Source organism: Littorina saxatilis, linkage group LG12, assembly GCF_037325665.1.
Source record: "Littorina saxatilis isolate snail1 linkage group LG12, US_GU_Lsax_2.0, whole genome shotgun sequence".
Classification (NCBI taxonomy): Eukaryota; Metazoa; Mollusca; class Gastropoda; order Littorinimorpha; family Littorinidae; genus Littorina; species Littorina saxatilis.
Window position 1 is genome coordinate 49,159,877 of NC_090256.1, and position 17,911 is coordinate 49,177,787.

Genomic DNA, 17,911 nt, shown 5'->3' on the forward strand with positions numbered 1-17,911 from the left:
ATGGGCTGAAACTCCCACGTTCACTCGTGTTTTTTGCACAAGTGGATGTTTACGTGTGTGACCGTTTTTACCCCGCCATACGCCGCTTTCGGAGGAGGAGGAATATATATAAATGTGGCCACAAAATATTGTGCTGTCTTTTGTACCTCATGTTTGACAGGCCTTTTATGAGTTTATATCAAAGTACTGGCCGATCGAAGTATCCTACTCCTTTGGTCTTTCTGTAGTACATGTAGTTATAATGGTATAGTGCCCACTACATGTGCTAAAGTAAGGCCAAAAGTGTGAATACTTCGATCCACTGGCACTTTAATACAAGCTACTGTGTTTTAGGGCATAGACATTTTTTAGCAAAGGTAGAATAAGTGGTGCAATACTTTTGGGGCCAAATTTAGAAGTAAAACAAAAGAAACACTTGTGTTCTTTTTCGAAAATGCCAAGTTAGCAATACATGTACTGCTATTTTCCCAGAAAACAATATGAGGCCGTGGTAGCACCACATCGGCAAGACAAATATATGCTTCATTAATTGAACAGGAATTAAGAAGCGTGAGCTTGAGTTGTAATATTTTGAATATAATGGAAGCACAAGGAAGGAATTATTACAATTCATTTCTACCAAAAGCATGTTCAAATTTAAAGGCATATGTACGCGCTCCCGTGTTTACAAAGTGTAGTTTGCCCATAATCGATGTCAAACGCACCATAAGACCATGTAATGACGATATGTCGCCATGCGCGGACCATATACATGCATTACAGCTTGTTTTAGAGTCTCAAAAACTTTGGATGTAAACAAAGACGCGGAGTTATTTCCCTTGCGTCAACGCTACCTCTGTTGGCAAATCTATAAATAGGACGATCCAGATCAAAATGAAAATTAACATATCTCAACATTGAAGGGGTCCTAGACCACAATATTTTGCAGGGAACTTAATTTAGCATGTCTCCAGCTGTTGGTAAAGCAATTAGCGTGTATAGTCATCGAGTACATATGGCTTTAAGCTCAAACGAATTTTCTTTTTCTCCAGCTATCATTTGATGCTTTTGTTGTCCATATTTTCTTCTCATTTTATTTCTTCGGTGTTAGTTCACCTGAGGTGAAATACACTCTATGTTCTTTTTGAATCTAGACAATGCATTGTAAACTGAGTTGCAAATGACATTCGAACACTGAATATGTCTTGAGTCACCCAATGGCAAACTGACAGGCAGTACCCCTATCACCAAAGAACACTAATGAACTGCTTTCTTTCTATTTAAAAAGAGAACCTACAACCTACCTGGGAAGACTGGTGATGAGAGACAGGGCTAGAAGTAGTAAGTAGTAGTGCCAGTAAAATAGGTGAAAAATGTAGGTAAAGACCAAATGACAACAAACAAACAAACAAAAAAATCAAGAACACTCAAGAAAACAACAACAACAAAGGTAGGCAATGAGCAAATGGTAAAGAAAGTTAAAATAAACAACAACAAAAAACACCCAGTTTGGTCTATCGTCATAACACTTCTAGACATAAAAATCAAGAAACAGAACATTTTAATAAAATAGTTTATTATACAATAATCCTAATAGATGAATAAATGTACCCTGCAAGTACTGATGGTAACAATGTAATAGTGTATAATGTCAACAGTTTATACATGCATGCATGTACATCAAACATGTATTGCTTGTGTAGAGCAAGTCAGCCTGTAAATGTAATACAAACACAAGATTTAAACAGTGGAGTTATTAAACAAGTTCTGCCTGCAGTATAACATCGAAACCACGCTTCACACACACAAAGTTTGAATAAAAAACGGATTTTGATCCTCACACATCTTGCGATCAGCGATTTCTCACTGTCTCCTCTGTATAACCAATTCTGGGAATGAGTGTGTTGATTTTAAAATGTAAAATCACGACTACAGAGTCTCAGAAAGTTAGCATTTTTGCAACTTGATAGTACAGGACAGATATAAGGCCAAGGATTATGCAAGTCCAGGGTAACACCCCCGGCACCCCTCCCTTTTAAATCCACCAAATATCTGAGAAATTCAGGTCTTAAAAAGGAGGTAGTCTCAAAGTGGTGATACATTTACAGAGGTTATGAACGGACAATCTGGCCAGAGGAAATAAAAGGTATTAAAATAAAGGGGGGAAGCCTAAAAGGAGGGTACTTCCACTATAATAGCAGTCTCCAAAATGCATCCAGTTCTGAGCTTAAATACACAGAAATATATGACAATTTCCATGAACAAAAGTGTCTGTACTCAGTTCAAACACACATCATTTGGTAAATGAACGCACTAAGTGCTTCTTACTTCTATGTACATTAAAGCTGCATTTGAAAATGTATTTTGCAGCACAGGTTAAAGTTGCAGACATACCCTAATTGACAGTGCCAGTGGCAACATGTTAAATCAAAGACTCTTCTTAATTTGAGCAAGTAAGAGGTCCTATTGTGAGAGTTCCAGTAGTGACTGAAACTCACAGTTTAATGTTTAAATTGAGCATTCTTTTACATACAAATACACTGAGGTCAGCATCATGTGCACACAAAACATAAATTGATGACTAACCATTCACACAGATCAGATGCAGTAGAATCAAAATATATGCGCACACTGATGATTTTTTTGGAGAACTGTTCATGTATGTCTGCCTGAAAGGACAATGTAAAATAGAAGCATTCAGGAAAGGTCGGTTCGAAAGTCTTGATATTCAAACGTTTGTTGGCTGATTTCAAAAGGAGCAAGTCTTCTGTAGTTACCCTCGAACACCATATCCCTATTCGGCTTCCATCAGCCCTCGCTCAATTTCGTTGATGTAAGCTGGTGGAAGCATAAAGTCAGCCTCGCCATTTTTCATTTTTTGGACACGGTCAATGAAATCCTGAAACGACTTCCGAGTTGTTTGCAGATATTCAGCCAGCCTCTCCTTCTCTTTCTCGATTTCTTCCATCCGTCGACCTATCCTGCTAATCTCAAAGTTTTTTGCGTTGATTTTGACACTCTCCTGAGCGGATTGTTTCTCGAACTTCTGCCTGAGCTTCTGCGTGATGTCTTGGGTGACCTTCTGCTCAAACTCATGGGCGGCGTTGACGGCATCCTCACGCTGCTTGTCCTTCTCGGCAGTGAGGAGGGCAAGCTCCGAGGCCAGTTCAACCACGTGGGCCTTCTGCATATCTTCCAAGAGGGAATTGTGGTTCCTGGTGGTAAGAGAATTGTAGAGAACAAAATTTGATTAATAATAATAATAATAATGCATAATATTTATAAAGCGCATGTATCCAGGGTTTAACCCTGCTCAAAGCGCTGTACAATCATTGGAACAATAACTTTTCTATAACGCCAGTCCCATCAATTGGCTCGAGGCGCTTTACAATTGGTGCGATGGTAGTTTTTGTGAGTACTTTCTTTCTTGAGTCCTCCCAAAATCTGAGAAAATCGGGTCTTCAAAGGCAGGGAATGTTAAAATAGAGGTAAATTTGAATTTTTGGCTGTTTTCAAACTACTTTAAAATACAAAGAACAACAAGTCACGTAAGGCGAAAATACAACATTTAGTCAAGCTCAGTCGAACTCACATAATGAAACTGAACGCATTGCATTTTTTCCGCAAGACCGTACATTCGTAGCATCGTCTGTCCACCGCGTACCGCTCGTGGAAAAGGCAGTGAAATGAACAATCCAGAAAAGCGCGGTAGCGGTTGTGCTGAGGAGGATAGCACGCTTTTCTATATCTCTATTCTTTTTAACTCTCTGAACGTGTTTTTAATCTAAACATATCATATCTATATGTTTTTGGAATCAAGAACGGACAAGGAATGAGATCAAATTGTTTTTAAATCGATTTCGGAAATTTAATTTTAATCATAATTTTTCTATTTTTAATTTTCAGAGCTTGTTTTTAATCCGAATATAACATATTTATATGTTTTTGGAATCAGAAAATGATGAAGAATACGATAAACGTAATTTTGGATCGTTTTATAAAAAAGTAATTTTAATTACAATTTTCAGATTTTTAATGACCAAAGTCATTAATTAATTTTTAAGCCTTCAAGCTGAAATGCAATACCAAAGCCCGGCCTTCGTCGAAAGATTGCTTTGCCAAAATGTCAATCAATTTGATTGAAAAATGAGGGTGTGATAGTGCCGCCTCAACTTTTACAAAATGCCGGATATGACATCATCAAAGATTCAAAGACATTTATCAAAAAAATGAGAAAAAAAACGTCCGGGGATATCATACCCAGGAACTCTCATGAAAAATTTCATAAAGATCGGTCCAGTAGTTTACTCTGAATCGCTCTACACACACACACATCGACACACACACACATACACCATGACCCTCGTCTCGATTCCCCCCTCTATGTTAAAACATTTAGTCAAAACTTGACTAAATGTAAAAAGGTGTTCAGAGAGAAACACAAATTCATGCAGGAGATTTTACCTGCTGCTGGATGAGTGGAATTATTTGTACTTGTAGTCCAGCTGTTCATTAATGGTATTATCTGATGAAGAGGTGAATTGTGGTGTGCAACCAAAGGTGTATATATATATACATTTTATCGACTTTAAAATGTAAATTTTTCAGACAAGTAAGGAAAGAAAGTACATGTTCTACAATCATTAACAAATATTCTTGATAAGTTTGTTTTTCTCTTTTGAGATTCTTTGTCTGGTTCGCTGTAAACAACAGTTAATTTGAAAACAACAACAAAGTCTCTTACAACAGTATTCTTTTGCCTGGTACTCATGCATGTGCAGCAAAGAGTTTGTTATAATTGCTCTCCTTGAACTTGTTGTTGATCCTTAACATGTATCATGTTCAAATACCTACGAATTGTTGAATAAACACTGTTTAAACCAATTGCTCTCCTTGCTGACCTTATACCCTGCTAAGCAATGCACAGAATTAATCCCAAGGCTTTTTAGCTCTGGTCACTGGCAATGATCAGCTGTCTAAGAATATCAGAACTGCCATGGCTGTGAAGCTTTACCCTGTAGCCGCTCAAGCGTCAAATTGCTTTTGTAACAATTTTCGGGATCAACTGGGATTAGGGAAATGGCAGTGGAGTTGCTATTATAGGAGCTGTCTATCTTTGTTGTTTTAAGGATTAGGGGACTGTGGAAAATAAATGTCTTGCTGGTTTGACTTGTTCCTTTGGTTTCTTTCCTTCTGTTTATAGAGGATCATGGTCGCCAAAATTGGTGTTCGTAAGTCATCAGGAATTGACGCTGCCCAAAGTGGCATTACAAATAGCTGGAGCATGGTACAGTTAAGAACCCTTTGTTTAAGATCCCTATGATCCAAGTTTTCAAGATTTTCTGCTTTAAGTGTTTGTAAATTTACGTTCATTTTAAGACTTGGTACCTTTCAACTTAAGACTTGCTCAATTTTAACTTGACCCCCCGTGGGTTAGGGGGAAGAATTTACCCGATGCTCCCCAGCATGTCGTAAGAGGCGACTAACAGATTCTGTTTCTCCTTTTACCCTCGTTAAGTGTTTCTTGTATAGAATATAGTCAATGTTTGTAAAGATTTTAGTCAAGCAGTATGTAAGAAATGTTAAGTCCTTTGTACTGGAAACCTGCATTCTCCCAGTAAGGTAATATATTGTACTACGTTGCAAGCCCCTGGAGCAATTTTTTGATTAGTGCTTTTGTGAACAAGAAACAATTAACAACTTAACAAGTGGCTCTATCCCATCTCCCCCTTTCCCCGTCGCGATATAACCTTCGTGGTTGAAAACGACGTTAAACACAAACAAGTCGCGTAAGGCGAAAATACAATATTTAGTCAAGTAGCTGTCGAACTCACAGAATGAAACTGAACGCAATGCCATTTTTCAGCAAGACCGTATACTCGTAGCATCGTCAGTCCACCGCTCATGGCAAAGGCAGTGAAATTGACAAGAAGAGCGGGGTAGTAGTTGCGCTAAGAAGGATAGCACGCTTTTCTGTACCTCTCTTTGTTTTAACTTTCTGAGCGTGTTTTTAATCCAAACATATCATATCTATATGTTTTTGGAATCAGGAACCGACAAGGAATAAGATGAAAGTGTTTTTAAATTGATTTGGACAATTTAATTTTGATAATAATTTTTATATATTTAATTTTCAGAGCTTGTTTTTAATCCGAATATAACATATTTATATTTTTTTGGAATCAGCAAATGATGGAGAATAAGATAAACGTAAATTTGGATCGTTTTATAAATGTTTATTTTTTTTTACAATTTTCAGATTTTTAATGACCAAAGTCATTAATTAATTTTTAAGCCACCAAGCTGAAATGCAATACCGAAGTCCGGGCTTCGTCGAAGATTACTTGACCAAAATTTCAACCAATTTGGTTGAAAAATGAGGGCGTGACAGTGCCGCCTCAACTTTCACGAAAAGCCGGATATGACGTCATCAAAGACATTTATCAAAAAAATGAAAAAAACGTATGGGGATTTCATACCCAGGAACTCTCATGTCAAATTTCATAAAGATCGGTCCAGTAGTTTAGTCTGAATCGCTCTACACACACACACAGACACACACACACGCACACACACACGCACATACACCACGACCCTCATTTCGATTCCCCCTTGATGTTAAAATATTTAGTCAAAACTTGACTAAATATAAAAAAGAGGAGAATTTTTACTTAGGACTTTATATTCTAAGGTTTTGGGAGGTTTTAAAAGGGGATTCCACTGAATGTCATTCATATAGAGTAAGTCTTTATAAGTCTGTTAAGAAGGGTGGGTAAACACAAGTACACGTTTTCAGGGCATGTTGGAGTGCATTCAGAGCCATAGAACAATAGCATTATGGATACAATAAAACCTATGTTTTAGACGTAAATAATAGGACTAGATATGAGGTCTTATAAAATGTAAAACAAGTCGCGTAAGGCGAAAATACAATATTTAGTCAAGTAGCTGCCATTTTTCAGCAAGACCGTATACTCGTAGCATCGTCAGTCCACCGCTCATGGCAAAGGCAGTGAAATTGACAAGAAGAGCGGGGTAGTAGTTGCGCTAAGAAGGATAGCACGCTTTTCTGTACCTCTCTTTGTTTTAACTTTCTGAGCGTGTTTTTAATCCAAACATATCATATCTATATGTTTTTGGAATCAGGAACCGACAAGGAATAAGATGAAAGTGTTTTTAAATTGGTTTGGACAATTTAATTTTGATAATAATTTTTATATATTTAATTTTCAGAGCTTGTTTTTAATCCGAATATAACATATTTATATGTTTTTGGAATCAGCAAATGATGGAGAATAAGATAAACGTAAATTTGGATCGTTTTATAAATTTTTATTTTTTTGTTACAATTTTCAGATTTTTAATGACCAAAGTCATTAATTAATTTTTAAGCCACCAAGCTGAAATGCAATACCGAAGTCCGGGCTTCGTCGAAGATTACTTGACCAAAATTTCAATCAATTTGGTTGAAAAATGAGGGCGTGACAGTGCTGCCTCAACTTTCACGAAAAGCCGGATATGACGTCATCAAAGGCATTTATCAAAAAAATGAAAAAAACGTATGGGGATTTCATACCCAGGAACTCTCATGTCAAATTTCATAAAGATCGGTCCAGTAGTTTAGTCTGAATCGCTCTACACACACACACAGACACACACACGCACATACACCACGACCCTCGTTTCGATTCCCCCTCAATGTTAAAATATTTAGTCAAAACTTGACTAAATATAAAAAGGAAGATAGATTTATTTACCAGTACACAGATTTCATTGACTCAAAACTTCTTATATTTTACCTGCAGTAATGGTTAATCAAAAAACTTATACTTTTAAAACCTTAGCTTTAAAAAAAATGGAAGCTAGCACCCATGCCTAATGTCAACTTTTTTTAAACACAAAAGTTACTGGATGAAAAGGAGTTTTTCATCAGAAAAATAATGAAGAGAAAAAAAACGCAAACCTAACTGCCTACAAGAATTAAGCATTTATATTAGATTAAATTAATGCATTCATTTCAATATATCCATTCCAAAGATTTTGAAATATGCAATACAGACATAAATACAAATACTGTGCATGTGATACACAGGGAGACAGTCTGACAAGTACCAACATCGTCCAAGATCCCCTACCCTTCCCTCCCGCATCCCCCACCCTACCTCGGTCCTCAAGTGTATGAGACCAAATTAAACAATGCATGACTTTTCCTCATTACAAAGTGGGCATCATGAATCAATTCCCAATATGTACTGATGGAAAGAAAATATTTGCTTTTTATCGATCACACACAAAAAGCAAAGCAAATGAAAATTTCTTCATTAAAAAACCAGAGTAAATTAGCAGCTTAAACTCACTGTGTGAGGTTCTTGATGTTCTCAGCTGCAATATGCTGCTCCTTTTTGTGTGCTTCTGCCACGGCCTTTTCCAGTTCCTTGGCACATCTCTGCTCCACTTCTTTGATCGCGGCTGCCTGCGCCTTCTCGCCTTTCGCCCGCTCCACCTGTACCTGCTCGATCGACTGCTTCTGCATTGCCATCTCCACGTGAACAACCTCTTCCTGGCAAGATGAATTATAATGGAGATTGGATAATGTTGACTGGATGAAGAGATACAGGTGGTGGGGGGATCAGGTGTGTACAGTTTGTGTGGGACGTGCGTGTCTCTTTCTCTATCTCTCTCTCACACAGACACACACACACACAATCATTCTATCTCAAATGCAATCTCAATCTGTCTGTCCCCCTCACTCTCTTCAAGTTTTATCAGTACAATTACTTATGGGCAACATGAGTCAATTCCCAACACTTGAGGAAAAAAAAGTTTGCTTTCTAATTCTATCAATCACATAATTTAAATGTATGCAAAAGATTTATGGGATTGTGATATTGAAACACATTTCTTGAGAATTAATAAACAAGAAGTTACATTTTTGGAATGTTTAATTCAGGACAAAACAATACATTCACAAGAACCTCGGCCTAAAATTTAGTATGTCACTGCCTTTGAAGTGGCCAAACGAGAGACGCAACAGAAACAAATAAAGAAATGTTAGTGTTACTAAAGACTTAAAACCTTCGACTGTGCCCATTGCTACCACCATCTGGGTCACAGTCGAAGATCAGTTAAAAATGTTACTGTCGTGTCTCTGCAGGGTTTGTCCACTTCAAAGGCATGTGAGGCCGAGGTGAACGTGTTGTTTTGTCCTGCATTAAATGTTCGAAAAATGTAACCTTTTACATTTTGTTATTCTTGATTTGGAACCTTAGCAGTCTATCTGTTTTGGATTTTTACAATTATTGAGATGCATCATTTCTGTGGACTTAGGACTTCCTCAGTTGCTTCGCTTCATTGGGCTTCAATGTAATGGCTCTGGTTTAGCATTAATCCACAATAATCACAAAGAAGTTTCAAAGGGGAGCCTATCAATGTGTAAGTGACATAATATTTGAAAATTGTGAGCAGTAACATTGTGTGTTCTTATACATGGTTGGCTATATTGTTTCTTTCAAATGTGATAATCATAACGATATAAGAGCAGTAAATGCTAGCTTAAGAATATCCCATCTGTATATAAAGCTTGCTTTATCCTTCTTTCTGTCTGTTTTACTTCAATAACTCCCTTTGTTTAATTTCCTCAAACAAAATTTGTTACTGGACATGTATCATAACACAGGCATGAGATCCCCCCCCCCCCCACACCCCGCCCCCCCCCCCCACCCCCCCCCCCCCGCCCCACTGTTCAACATTTTTCAAGCTTCAAAGATCAGTCTTGAAATCTCTAGATTGTACCAGATTTAATCTAGTTGAAAAATGTGTGAGGGGGGGGGGGGGGGGGGCATGCTTGCAGCTTTTTTGATCACATGCCTGATACACTATCAAATATGTGTTGCGATAAATAATGCATAAACTGTTTTGAACTTTCAATCTTCAGCTGTGGTAAAATATTGATTTTGTATTCTTTTCATGCTGGCTATTTACAACATAAATCTCTTCAGGTTAACAAAACCTTTCCTTACTGACTTAAACTGATAAAGCCCATTGATCCACGATAGTATTATGAGATAAAATTCTTATTTGTAAGGGGTTTCTTATCTGTATTCAGCATAACTTCTTGGCACTGGTGAATAAGTGTTATACGTGTCAACCCCTGTGGTACACCTTTCAAACCCAGTCAAGCAGGTGAAACTATTTCTAAAGACTTCCGTGGAGCCAGGGAGCTAGCTTTCAAAAGCACAGAGTTGGTTTCTGATCCCATTGTGGGAATCTATATATCCATGAATATGCCATGCAGTAGAGAAAGTTGTGGTGTTGTTTAGTTTGTGTTTGTGTGTGTAACCGTTACTGTCAATCTCCTTGTAGGCTTGTTTGTGCTCAACAAATATCTTTAACTCAGTATAATTCCCTCCAAACTGTTTCGATTCCTACCTACCCCTAAACCACCCTCCCGTATAACCATTGTAAATAAAGATCGATCTCTCTCTCTCTCACTCTCTCTCCTCGTTCTGAACATTTCATGTTTGTTGTTAATTGTGACTTGATCTAATGATAAATAAAACATCAGTTCATAAAATGAAAGTTTTTAACAAATCAAGTATTTTTAATTGGTATACAAAACCATGCTGTATCCCTATTTTTGTAAATTAAAACACTTCCATCAGGATCAGCTGACAACGTTTTTAGTTTTGTTCCTCACGTTCAGTTCTGTGCATCAAGGGGAAGAATCACTCAGATTTATCAAAACTGAAAAGTATCCACAAAACACACACACACACTATTCATAGTGAATGCGTGATATATTGTGTAAAAAATTTCATCTCACACGGCAGAAATTAATATGTAAAGCGCATTGAGCATAATATATATATATGATTATGCGCAATAGCAAATGTCCATTATTATTATTATTATTATAGTCTTACCTTAATTCTTTGTTCATGCTCAACGCTCTGTTCCTCTAAAGCTTTCTTAATTTGAACTGCGGCTTCATCTCGAACTCTTCTCACGGCACTCTGTTTCTTCTTCTCTGCTTCTTCCCATGTTTCAAGCTTGGCCTGTTCAATTGCATCTGCCTTTTCCACATCAAGCCTGTCCAGCAAACGGCTCTGAATTTCATGGCCTATACCTGCAAAATATCACATAAAAAATACACTTGGTAATAGTAGAACACAGTTAATGTTCCCAGACTAGGTGAACAATAGGTCAGTACTTTGGACCTGCCCTGCAAAAATATTGTTCTGTCACAAGACCTAAATGTTAAATCTATGGGACAGTTGACCTGTGAGGGATCAGAGCAATTAATGCGTGAGATCAAAAAAGTATGTATCAGTGACTCAAGAATGAATTTCATCTTATCAAATGGACACTTTCAGATTGTTTTGTATGTGAGGGCCTGACATACTCATTAAGTGACTTTCAAAACACCAGACACAATAAAACAAGCTCTTGTGTATGATGTGTGTCTCTTATATTTTAATAAGGTCAAGTTTACGAGCATATTTTGTGCGAGGGATTTACTTTTTACGAAGGGACTGTTAACCAGACTTTAGTTTAGCAAGGAAGATTTAACAAGGTAAGCAAGCATGTGTTTAATAATCTTAAAGAGGGCAGTGCAAAAGCATATATATATGTATATCTTTTAAAATCCACACAGAGGCAACTGTCAAGAAGTAATTGTCTGTTAAATGTAGATGTTTGATTTCTTGTTTAACACATGCATGCATGTATGTGACCGTTCTTATGAAAGGGGTACAAAATCAGCAAGATGTAGTTCAAAATAGGAGCATCAACGTATATATATATATATATATCAAAACGCCATTAGTCTGAGAAATATAAAACTAAAATGAGTAAAATGAAACTTGTGTGCCATTCTGAAATGCCATTCCGAGTATTTCCTTTCCTGTGATTCACATTGATATGCATTGTGTGGGACACTGAGAGTAAGTCACACAGTTTGTTTGTTTTTTCAACAAATAAAGTTTAATGAGCTTACCAACAATTTTCCTGTGTGTAAAGTCTTGAATGACGACAGGCTTTGTTTCTTCATATCTGCGTGGCATGCCCTGATATCGAGGGGCAAGCTGTGGAAATTTTATAGAGCTGAAGGTTGCAGATCGTGTGAACTCCATATTTTTTGTTTTCCTTTTCTTTTCTTTGTTTAATTGTTAAATCTTATTCTTGACAGTGGTTTCTTTGAAAACTAACTAGTCCTTGATGTGTCCACTTTTGTTTAAAAAGTCCTTGGTTCTTCTACGATTGTTTGTTCTCCACAGAGCTATCAAAGCCTATTCAGAGTCATCCGATATGAAATCCATTCTCCAACGTGAAGGCAAGCTTTAAACCAGATTAAGCGGTCTTTCGGCTTAATTCCAAATCTATACTGTTGTCGATCCTTGACTTGACAGCATGTTCTTCGTGCCACAAACGATGTAAAATCGTCGTTTCAAAATGATGCACTGAGACATCGACACTGCAAAGTTAGCCAGTCACGTACATAATGTCGATCTTCTCGAAGTGCGTCTGAAACGCAATGTACGAAGAACAGCTCAACAGTTTCGTTTGTTCCAAACACTACAAATCGGTTAAAATGCTTTCCACACTCTTAACGCGTTTTGGCGTCTGCTACGCTGCTGTCGTTGCCATGAGTTAAAACCACGCGAGATTTGGTGCGAGATTGACTTCCGAGTGACGTCACATCACGCACTGCAGAAGGAAAACATGGGTACATGACCCGAATATAGGTGATGTTATTGGCTTACTCCATTGGAATTCGGTAAGTTCACGTCAACTTTCGAGTTAAGAATATGATTATGACTGTGTCTTTTGCATTTTTTTCTGAAACACAGAGCTGTTCACCAGACGGAAATGTGCGGATAGCACATCGATATTGAAGGCCACGTGCGTGCTTCGTGTCCGAATGTCCCTGCCCCCTTCCTTACCTTGAACTTGAACTTGAACTTGACTTGCGATGTTTATAAGGCCTTAGGCCTGTTCATCGATCCTGTCGAAATAGTACTCCAATAACACTTTTGTTGGTGGCATGCGCGGGCGGTTATTGGTAGCACGTTGGCGAGAATTTCTCTGGTCTGTCTGCCCAGAAATTGTCCAGCCTTCCTTTGAAACTGTTCACTGATGGTGCTGTCACAACTGTTTCTGGCAGACTGTTCCAGTGAGGAATCACCCTTTCTGCGAAGAAGCAGCTCCGAACGTTCAGCCTACAAAATGGTTTGTACAACTTGAGGCTGTTTCCCCTAGTGTCTTTGGTTTCGGCCAGCTGGAAATTCGGGTTGCCTGTGTCGTAGATCCCATGCATATACTTGTAGAGGTCGATCATGTCACCTCGGAGACGCCTGTGTTCGAGACTCGGTAGTTTGAGTACAGCAAGTCGTTCTGGGTAAGTTTTCTCACTGAGAGCCGATATCAGTTTGGTAGCCCTTCTCTGTACGTCCTCTATTTCCTTGCACAGCAGTTTCTGCTGTGGTTGCCATGGTAACATCCGGTTTGCTCTCTCAGAGCTGGGCATACTTGTCAAGAAGGATCGAGCAGAAAAAATAAACGACTTGGCAGGGATTCGAACTTAACACTATTGTGACTAGCACTGCCACGGCGTTAACGTCCTGCCTGCCCAAGCTTGCCACCAAGAAACTTCCCAAAAATCAGTAACTGTAAAGAAATCTGTCTAGCAAGCTTGAATTAAGTCCAATCACCACCAAATTTTGTGTACTAATTCAAAAATGGATGCCCAGTTCAGTCGTGCTATTTATAAGTTTGTCACACGATTTGTTTTAGCAAAGGGGGGTGAAAGGGGGATAATTTGTGTTTTTTAACGTTTTTTTGTGTGTGTTTTATTTTCCACTGCTTTTTTTAAAAGTTATTCTTTAACAGAAAGTATTATAAATAATGTTATAACCAAACAAGGTGTAAAACCTATGAATTAGCTGAAATATTGTTAACATTGTACACAGAAATAAGGAGACAGTACAAAGAAAAAAACAAGCAAATCACGCATTCACTCACAGCATCCTGACTCAAATGAAACAAAACTGTAACACTCACCAAATGATGTCTAGGTAATCCATATTGAATATAAGTCACATTTTCACAACAAAGTATCAACTGTACACCTATGAACAATTCCAAAAGGATTTGAAGGCTCCAGCCATCCATTGTTATCAGTGCTGCCACGCCCCCATAGCTCCTGCACGATTCCGAGATACATGTTCGTCTAGCAGTATCACCCCCTACCACGTGTAGTTGCCGACTCGTACTAGCAACAACGGGACTGTTTCTTCCTCAATATCACTGCTATTATCGCTTTCTTGAGGCTAAAACGACACGATGTATCATGATCTACAGGATCCTCAAGATCCAACATCCGGAGAATCTCCTCCCGTGACAAGGCTCGCCTTCGATTCATTTTTTTTGTTCGAAAACACCACGCAAATCTGCACTAATTTGATCAAGCCGGAAGAGAAAACCACGTGTATCAAGGGAAACAACTCAATTTATTGCAATCTTCAAAAACCGGGAAGCAATCACGAGTCGTGTACCTTGTATGTCTAATACTAAAATAGTCACTTCCCGTCCGTGGGCGTTGCAGCGCTATTACTAATATAGTCACCTCCCGTCGCGAAAGTGTTAAGGCCTCAAGTCCTCGAAATGTCGGGGCCGATGTCTTAACCGCTAGGCCACTCCTCCAGTTTTGTCAAAGAAAGAAAAAATAATAATTTTATATCAGTCTAGGCTTGAACTACCATTCATGCATTGCAAAAACGTGAAAATTGCCCTTCAAATTTGCCTTTATTTGCAAACATGTTTCACGGAATCGCCGTACATGTTTACACCGTCCGTCATGCTACACAACATTCGCGCCTTGCAAATAGCTGCGATATCTCTATTTACAACATGCAAGAAAAATGACAAGAAGAGTATTTGAATCTCTCCAAAGCTCTGTGAAGTTGAAAACAGACGTACATCAAAGAAATAGTTATACATGTATTCACTTCTGAACAGTGGGCGTATATAGAGATATAAATCATGCTGCTTCAAGAATAGCATAACATGAATACATATTAATGTTTTTCTTTCTTTTTCTCAATTGGCGCAGTAGCCTAGTGGTTAGGACATCAGACACGAAGTCTCGAGGCCTTAAGTTACCTTCCAAGTCGTTTATTTTTTCTGCTCGGTCCTTCTTGACAAGTATTCCCAGCTCTGAGAGAGCAAACCGGATGTTACCACTACAAAATTCAAGCGTTGACTGAAGCTCTCAAGGTCATACACGCCGTATAGATGGAGTTTCGGGTAGCGTTTGCTGTACAGAATTCTGTACATGGTTTTCATCCCTGTCTTTTTAACCTCGTAGCCCCAGAAAGTCATAAATAGACCACAGCTTTAATGGCAGATAACATATTGGTTCAAGTTTCAACACCAGTTCTATACCGCCCTGAAATGACAGTGAAAAATATTGCATGTAAAAGTTGAGAAGAAACGATTTTTCAGTGTAGGAAATAGAAACCTTTGGTCAAATTTAAAGGTGATGAAATGTGGCACTACTTTGAAAGGGTCATGTTCCGCAGTGGTACACATTTATTGATTATGTGGCTTATCAACTATGGGTCTAACAAGAGACTGAATTACAATGTTATTGTGCGGTCGCACTGTATTGACTTTGGTGCAGACTGCAATACATTTGCTGTCTCGATCCATGCAATCAATCAATCAATCAATGAGTCTTATATCGCGCATATTCCGTGGGTACAGTTATAGGCGCTCTGCAGTGATGCCGTGTGAGATGAAATTTTATACGGCCAGTAGATTGCAGCCATTTCGGCGCATATTTACCTTTCACGGCCTATTATTCCAAGTCACACGGGTATAGGTAGACAATTATTAACTGTGCCTAAGCAATTTTGCCAGGAAAGACCCTTTTGTCAATCGTGGGATCTTTAACGTGCACACCCAATGTAGTGTACACGGGGGGAGGTTCAGACACCGAAGAGAGTCTGCACACAAAGTTGGCTCTGTGAAATAAATTTCCGCCGAACCTGGGATCGAACTCACGCTGACAGCGGCCAACTGAATACAAATTCAGCGCGCTACCAACTGAGCTATATCCCCACCCCAGTGGCAGATTGTAACTATGCAGGGTTTCATTTACTAGTGCGCACTGCGCCATTGGCGCATCAAATCTGAAAATGTCCCATCACAATTCCCTTCAATGCGTCAAAGGGCGCATTGAGATTACATACCTCTGCGCCACCAAATGTACACTTTACATCGGATCACACACACACACACACACAGATAACACGAGATAGCGGCCAATTCTCAGATGGCACCATATTGCACCATTTTGCATCTTTAGTCAAAACGCGGCCTCTTTGGTGCTTCTTGCCTTAGACTACGGTATGTGTCCCATCGGAATTTAGTTGAGGGGGACAAATGTCCCATTGCCTTTTTCTCCCAGGTTAAACCCTGCTATGTCATGATACTTTGTGTCGTAAAATAATTTACCCAGTATTAAAAAGCGTGACAGCTTGTGTTATGATGTTGGCCTGGTCTTTAATTCAGTTATTTTACATTTTATGCTCACCGTTATGGCGTTCAGACTTCCGTCACTGGTGCATATATAATTTATTGTTTTGGCCTTTGGCCGGTCGACCGTCCGATAGTGTTGATGATGTCTCTTGTGAATGAACTATTTTTTTTATAGCCAGAACATATGGACCTATATATTTTTCAATTCAGATCCAAGTTGTTCCAACTGATCTATTGTGATCTGATTCCGGGAACAACACTGTGCTTATGCTTTTTGTTAGTGTGTAATGGATAGCGTGTTGTTTTAAACATGTATACAATGTACCTCAGAACATCTGTCATTCTAAAAAAAACAAGCAAGGAAAAGTTATAAAAGATATTCTGTTACTGTTAGTGGGATACATGTATTTAGGGGGGGGGGGGGATATAGTATACTGTGTGCAGTCATCAGGATTTTCTGGTTACGTTTACTTCAGTTAAAAATTGATCACTTGGGAATGCTGCATTGCAGCATCAGATTTTCTTGCTAGGTTTAGCTCAAACAGTGTCTTTTGAAACCTCATAATATCTCACTAAGCCTTCAGTAGAAATGTCATTGATGCTGATCTGAGGAGTCGACATTGACCTTGTATTTCTGTGGTACAAATATAGTAAGTCCATGTATTCAGCTGTCATGGAATGCTGAAATGTTTTCATTTGATTGTTTGACTTACCAACAAAGTGCACAGTTTTTCATATTTTTTTCTCATTTTGTTGTGTTTACAAACATGTTTGGATATTAACCCATTGTGACATGTGAGGCTGATGATGCAGGAGTTAAAAGAATGAAGAAATGTATATAACTGGATACTTGATGATGTGGACATGTGTATCTTTGGGTAAAGACTTTTTGCTTCATGTGCATTGATATTTTAGTTAAGAAGCTGTACAGTGGAACCCCCTTTTAAGACTTTCAAAAAGTGATCAATCAGGTCTTATAAGAGAGGGAGTCTTAAAAATGTACAGAGGTTATGTCTGAGAGAGAAAGTCTGAAAAACAGGGTCTTAAAAGGTAGGGAGTCTTAAAGGACCTTGTCTACATATTTATACCGAAATCGCCATTTGACCATTAAAGGCACAGTGCAGCTCACAGCCTTCGTTTTGCGTTTTTGTTGCAGCTGAGTGCATTTACAGTTCAAAAATCCTCCTATGGTAGTAAAACTACCCAACGACGACATCTGTGAAGCTCGACAGTTTCTTGTTCACGCGAGTGTATAAATTAACCTAGTTATTACGTGGTGTTTGGTCGGAGTTCGATTCAACTGAGTGATTCCGGCCTCGATTTTGTTTTACACAAACTCATGATGACGTCTGACATAGTTTTCTAGTGACGTGTCTTTTTGTGCATGATGTGG

At 38.5% G+C, this 17,911-nt stretch overlaps 3 protein-coding genes across 4 annotated transcripts in view; 1 reads left to right on the plus strand and 2 right to left on the minus strand.

The window, feature by feature from the left end:
• Window positions 1-1,538: 1,538 nt before the first annotated feature.
• On the minus strand, window positions 1,539-12,615 carry LOC138982133 (uncharacterized protein C6orf163 homolog). Its single transcript, XM_070355351.1, has 4 exons — window positions 11,975-12,615; window positions 10,902-11,104; window positions 8,337-8,539; window positions 1,539-3,194 (listed from the first exon to the last, which is right to left on the minus strand). Exons 1-4 carry the CDS (start codon window positions 12,108-12,110, stop codon window positions 2,774-2,776), a joined length of 963 nt encoding a protein of 320 aa, XP_070211452.1. The 5' UTR covers window positions 12,111-12,615; the 3' UTR covers window positions 1,539-2,773.
• Window positions 12,616-12,627: 12 nt separating this feature from the next.
• Window positions 12,628-17,911, plus strand: part of LOC138982128 (uncharacterized) — a 34,488-nt gene continuing 29,204 nt past the window's right edge. For both annotated transcript variants that reach the window (XR_011460792.1, XM_070355347.1), the window contains exon 1: window positions 12,628-12,754. The gene's annotated coding sequence lies outside the window, so the exon portion shown is untranslated. The remainder of the gene's footprint in view (window positions 12,755-17,911) is intronic.
• Window positions 13,034-13,504, minus strand: LOC138983128 (uncharacterized). Its single transcript, XM_070356536.1, has one exon. It carries the CDS (start codon window positions 13,502-13,504, stop codon window positions 13,034-13,036), a length of 471 nt encoding a protein of 156 aa, XP_070212637.1.